Here is a 6,000-nt window from a genome sequence, read left to right as displayed (position 1 = left end):
GCTTAGCAAAGAACAAATCAAGATAATGTAAATTCTTACATCCAAAATATAGTTTCGTGGAACTGTTCACTACAATACACTGATTTTGTCCCGTGAATTAGCATCTAGTGCGTGCGTGAGTTTGGTTCTACGCCGCATGTAGCAGTATACTCCAGTAATATTAAGGCGGGGGACATCATAAGTGGGTTTCACACATTTTTCGCAGGTGGGGAATCGAACCCGTGTCTTTGGAGTGACGAGCGAACGCTTTGACCACAAGGCGAGCCATCGCCCCGAACTGGCATGGAATGTGCATAAAAACACAATATTTTGTAGACTAATGCCACACTATTTTCAAATGAAAAAGACAATATTTTATAGAATAGTGCCAAACGATTTTCAAAATACTGGCAGAGTGCCCAGTATAAGATGTAAGTTTCAACATCAGCTCTGACATGGCACTACAGTCGTGACAAAACAAAGCCACTTACCTGAATAGTCTCATCAGTTCAGACAGTAGTTTCAGTAAGTCAAAGAAATATCAGACGTTTTACAGTTTCAAAGAATATCACGGAACAGTTGCTTTACGCTCCGGGTACAAAGGGACATCTGAAATGCATGCTGCCGACAACGCATGCCGTCACATCATCACGCACGACATGTGAACCCCTCGTCTGTCAGTGACAGTGGAATGGTTACATGATATCGACCATGTCCTGAAGAGTGCCACCCCGACTGTTTACCAATTACAAGATGACAGGCATTGCTCATGTTCCATCATGTCAAGTGGCTGTGGAAGTGGAACTTGTGTCATAGGCTTGTTTCGATTGTATGACGTAGAAGGGCTGTCTGAGATGTTATCCTGACAGTGTAACGTTGAGATATAATGTGTGATTGAGTTGAAAAACGCTTGTAGTCACGCACGTGTTAAAAGGCATGTATACACGTAATTACGTTGGATTATAAACCGATCACATAAACATTTGGAGATTTGATACTGAGACACAGCAGGACACAGAGAATCAGCAAAATGCATAGATACAACAGGATACGGTGATACAGCAATATGCATAGATACAGCAGGATACAGATGTAAATAAAAGCAGAAGTGCAAGAGGATACGGATACACAACATGATACAAAAACACAGCCGAATACGGAGATACAACCGAATTCGGAGATTCAGCAAGATACATATATGTAACGGAATACAGAGATACAGCCGTATACGTTAATACAACAAGATACATAGATCCGATAGGATACAGAGATACAGCCCAACAGGGACATATAATCGAATACATAGATAGAACCGAATACGGACATGCAACAAGATACATAGATCCGATAGGATAGAGATACAGCCCAATACGGACATATAGCATAGATACAACGCGATACAGACATACAACATAATACAGACATACAGCATAGATACAACGCGATACAGACATACAACATGATACAGGCATACAACAGGATATAGAGATACAAAATGATACGGAAACACAACATGATACATAGATACAACATGATACCGAGAAACAGCTGGGACGGAGATACATGATAGAATGATACAGCAAGACACGTGTGTGCGCAGAATAAGAAAATCTTCACAGTATAACTCATAGTTCATGGTGACATGCCTTCTGAAGAAAGGGGAGGGTGGCACAGTGGTTAAAGCGTTCGCTCGTCACGCCGAAGACCCGGGTTCAATTCCCCACGTGGGTGCACTATGCGAAGTCCATAGTATAATCATGGAATTAATAAGCGGCTTAGTGTTATCTTAATATGGAGGAAACATCAGTGACGTCACCCTTTACTTATAACACATACACTTATATAATTATAAAGTGGCTACCTGTTGATCGCCAAACACTAGCAACTGGGTGTACATAATATCTAGGTGGACGCCCGTCACAACGGTTAGGTGGTCTTGTTAATACAGGGCCTAATATAAAAACAGAAGGTCACTGATTTGATGTTTAGTCCTTGGTGCGTTTGTTGTCTACTCAAAAATTTTAATACGGGTATTTGTTATTACTAACCCGTCTTGTGCGCGGTATTAACAGGATAACACTGGTCGTCTTTGAGTCAGTACACAGTTGAGTAAAACTGCCCACACAAATACACATCTACATATGTAAGCGCAGATTTCTTTAACATTTAACCACCACCCATTTTTTTCATTGGAACACCGGACCACGCCTTTATCAACAGTATGTTGATATCACTGCCAACCGGGTGTCTACTGTTATTGCCGGTAATTACGCAAGAAGATCTACTTTCTGACTTGGTTGATGAAATTAAACATCCTTTTGGGTGATTTTAGCAAACGCCACCCGCTATGACGGTGAGAACAGACAAGGACGGTGTAAACTGATCTACTTGATGTCCTTGTACAAGCATCCTCGACATTAAGATGGCGGCTATTGCTACAGGAAATTGTACAATCAATCACGTTAGTTGTTGATTGAGCATCGCTTTGCCCTTCACGCTAGGTCCTATTGTGTGCGACAATAGCTCTCTGCAAAGACAAATGTTTGAGGAAGAATATAATTGGCTGCCATCCTATCCTCAATTTATTCATGCAAAATGCTAAGCTGACTTCGTTTAGAATTCTTGCAACGTCAGTGATTTAATTAGTGTAACTTATAATCTGTGTACATAATACATCCCGAATGCGGACTGCTGTCTTGCTTGTTCATGCCCTCGTGTCCCAGTTGCCTACATCGATGCCCATGGTGTTGATCACTGGAATGTCTGGTCCAGACTTAGACTCGATCATTTACAGACCGCTGCTATATTGTTTTAATATTGCCGAGTGTGGCGTAAAACTAAACTAACTCACTCACTCGGAACGCATGCGTGTAATATACAATGATTTACCACCATTGAGAATGTGTGCGTTAAATTGAGTGAGTGAGTGAAATAGATTTACAAGTGGTTTGAACAGTATACTTTACGTGGTAGAATCAGGGATAATCTACAACTTGTTAGAGTCTCAATGGTAGAATAGATGACTGAGCGCATGATGCTAAGAAAGCTAGAACGGGATGAACTGGTATTTATTCAAACCAAAAAATTGTTTGTTTCTTGTGTTGCCAAGGGAAGGATCACTTTACAGAGCCACGAGTGCGTATATGCGTAAATGCATTTGAGTGCGCATGTGTGATTGTTTTTTGAAGGATCGATCAGGTAAAGCGGTCAACTAGATCACTGCGCTGGGCTACTCATTCTGTTAGATGTCTACTTACCACCAGCATGTGTGACTGACATTCTAACCCTGAAAGCACAGTGAGAACAGGTGGTGCGTGCATGCGTGCATGCGTGTGTGCGTGCATGCGTGCATGCGTGCATGCGTGCAATATTATATCGTCTCCGACGTAATGTCTCAGGCGTAGCTACAAATAAAAATACCCGGGTTTACACAAAATATTTGAAAAATAGGCTGGGCAAGTCCCCAGTACTATATAAATATAGGGCCTTGCATCCTATCAGAGCTACAGGCACAAATGGCTTGCTACACGCCAGAACGTATCTTTATCGGTAAACCCTACAGAAAGTATAAAGTAGCTAAATCCGTGTATAAAATTAAATACTGTTTCATTTTAGAAATGCTGTACGCTGTTTGAACTATAGTTCACACAGTATACTAGACAAGGCCTAATGTATCTTTAAGATCTAATAATAACAGAATGTTCAAGTGACATCGGAAGTCACATACCCTCCCAGATAGTAATAACTGCAGTTTTTACATTGTTTTCAAAAGAATAACAGTTACTGTCCATTTCGTTTGTGAACATGCTAGCTGTAGTCACATAGCGTAATTCAAATAGATGAGGAATAAAGCTTTTTATTGACGTCAACTTCTGTACTATGAGGAACACAATGTTCCGTAATATATGCTTGCTCTTTCATCAGGTGAATGGAAGGTATGAGGCCAGAGCGTATATATGTACATGTAAGAACAACAAAAGTAATAAGACAACAAAGATTTAGGCTAAACAATGGAAGGCAATAGTTAACGGGTGTTGGCATGTGATTGGCAAAGTACAAATGTAAACCTGCATTTAAAAGTTAATTAGCCATAGCATACATGAACATATACCTGTACATGCTGTCTGTCTCATACCATTCATTCACCTGATGAAGGTGTAAGGATATACTATAAAAGTTGTGTTCCTCGCACTAAAGAAGTCGATATGTACATTATGTATGTGTACTTCCTGTCTCATACCCTTTATCACCTGATGAAGGAGTAAGGATATATTATAAACGTTGTGTTCCTCGTATTAAAGTAGTCGATATGTACATATATGTACTCCCTGTCTCATACCCTTCATCACCTGATGAAGGAGTGAAGGAGTAACGATAGTCTCCGAAATGTGTTCCTCATAGTAAAGAGTTGACATCCATAAAGCCCTCATTCTTATGTGTATCTCTTGTAAATGCCATTCAAAGACTTCAAATGGCCAGTTCCACTTATATATTACTGTTGTTTAATAGCACTTATGGTACGTGACAGTTGGTTGACCTGAATATCATAACTCCATACCGAACGCAGCTATAAACACATTGGTGATAGTTATTCCAAGAATAAGCCCCACCGTGGAGTTGTTGAGTCGGTGTGCCCGGATGTGAGCGGCTTCGTCGTGGACGTCCATGGAGCCGAGGACAGCAATGATGATGCCGGTGATGATCTGTAGTATTATTGACACTGCGATCAGGAACAAAAGACCAATGAACGTGGCGTCATGGGGGACGGTTTTTGACTTCAGCAAGGCCTTCAGCTGGGATGCGTTCGCCATTAGAAGAGCAAAGTCCAGCATGCCTTGCGCTACAGTCTTCCGGGTGGCGTATGCCGTTCTTGAAGTCGCTGACACGACAGGCTGAAACACAGTTGAGAGTGAGTGTTTGTGTATCTGATTGTTGTTAAACACAGCACTAGCAATATTTAAGCCATATGGCGTCAGTCTATAAATAAGCGAGTCTAAACAATCATATGCTAATACTTTTGATGTTTTGAGTTCCGACTGGGGTTCGAAGTCACATCGTCAGAATCAGGCTCCTAAAGGTCAACACCCAAACCCGCTCAGTCACGGCTTCAGCTAAACTGGAAATCGTACAGAGAGTAGTGGCCTTTGTGTATCTCTCTGATAAGTGTTATTTCGCACGGCTCCCACGGCCGAAAGGTATGAATACACCATTTAACATACTTACAACAAATTTGTATTTTACCAAGAAAGTGAAATCCCAAATATAACATATGCTACATTTAATCACTTTCTAAACGTGATATTATGTGATATTATGTGATATTGTACGATATTATGTGATATTATGTGTATTAAATGCCTACTCACTAACAAAATATCATCTTGATAAAATGAGTGAGTGGCCATGGGTTTAGTTTTACGCCGCACTCAACAGTATCCCAGCTCTGTAACGGTGGTGTGTAAATAATCGAGTCTGCACCAAAGAATCCAGTAATCAACAGCCTGAGCATCGATCTACGCCATTGGGATACGATGACATGTTATTTGGACAGAAACAAAACAGGAATATCTATAATAAATGAAAAAGAAGCCAGACAGATAGTTCTGAGACAATGAAGATCTAGGTTAGAATTGATCTCAAGCAAGAGGTCGACGAGGCGACTAACGGGATCAGGGCTGATAACATGGCTGACACATGTCATCGGTTCCCAATACGATATAATTTGAAAATACAGTTTAGTACATCAGTTCATACCTACCTGAGTAGCCTCGTTCCTGTTCATGCTCCATGTACTAGCCATCCTGGGTGTTTGTTCTGCCATCTTGTTTTGTAGATTGTTATTCATTCATATGCGAAGTATGAAGTTCTGAGATACACTCTATTCTTGTTTCCGTAACGTCATGTAGATGTTTATCGTCTGTGTATAACTGTTTTATAGCCTCCCATAGTTGTGCTACTATGGACCTGTTGCCTGTATTACATCTAAAACTGGTTAACACTATCACGGCGCTGATCCTTCAG

At 40.8% G+C, this 6,000-nt stretch overlaps 1 protein-coding gene across 1 annotated transcript; it reads right to left on the bottom strand.

Moving 5' to 3' along the window:
* Positions 1-3,818: 3,818 nt before the first annotated feature.
* On the bottom strand, positions 3,819-5,939 carry LOC137297000 (ninjurin-1-like). Its single transcript, XM_067828933.1, has 2 exons — positions 5,738-5,939; positions 3,819-4,871 (listed from the first exon to the last, which is right to left on the bottom strand). Exons 1-2 carry the CDS (start codon positions 5,822-5,824, stop codon positions 4,524-4,526), a joined length of 435 nt encoding a protein of 144 aa, XP_067685034.1. The 5' UTR covers positions 5,825-5,939; the 3' UTR covers positions 3,819-4,523.
* Between the last annotated feature and the right edge of the window lie 61 nt (positions 5,940-6,000).

Source organism: Haliotis asinina, chromosome 9 (genome assembly GCF_037392515.1).
Source record: "Haliotis asinina isolate JCU_RB_2024 chromosome 9, JCU_Hal_asi_v2, whole genome shotgun sequence".
Classification (NCBI taxonomy): domain Eukaryota; kingdom Metazoa; phylum Mollusca; class Gastropoda; order Lepetellida; family Haliotidae; genus Haliotis; species Haliotis asinina.
Note: the sequence above shows the minus strand (reverse complement) of the source record. Positions and strands in the feature narration are given on the sequence as shown.

Coding starts and splice junctions, on each gene's coding strand:
- LOC137297000 (XM_067828933.1), bottom strand. CDS start 5,824: ATGAATAACAATCTACAAAACAAGATGGCAGAACAAACACCCAGGATG. Junction 4,872..5,737: donor ACAGGAACGAGGCTACTCAG/GTAGGTATGAAC, acceptor ACTGTGTTTCAG/CCTGTCGTGTCAGCGACTTC.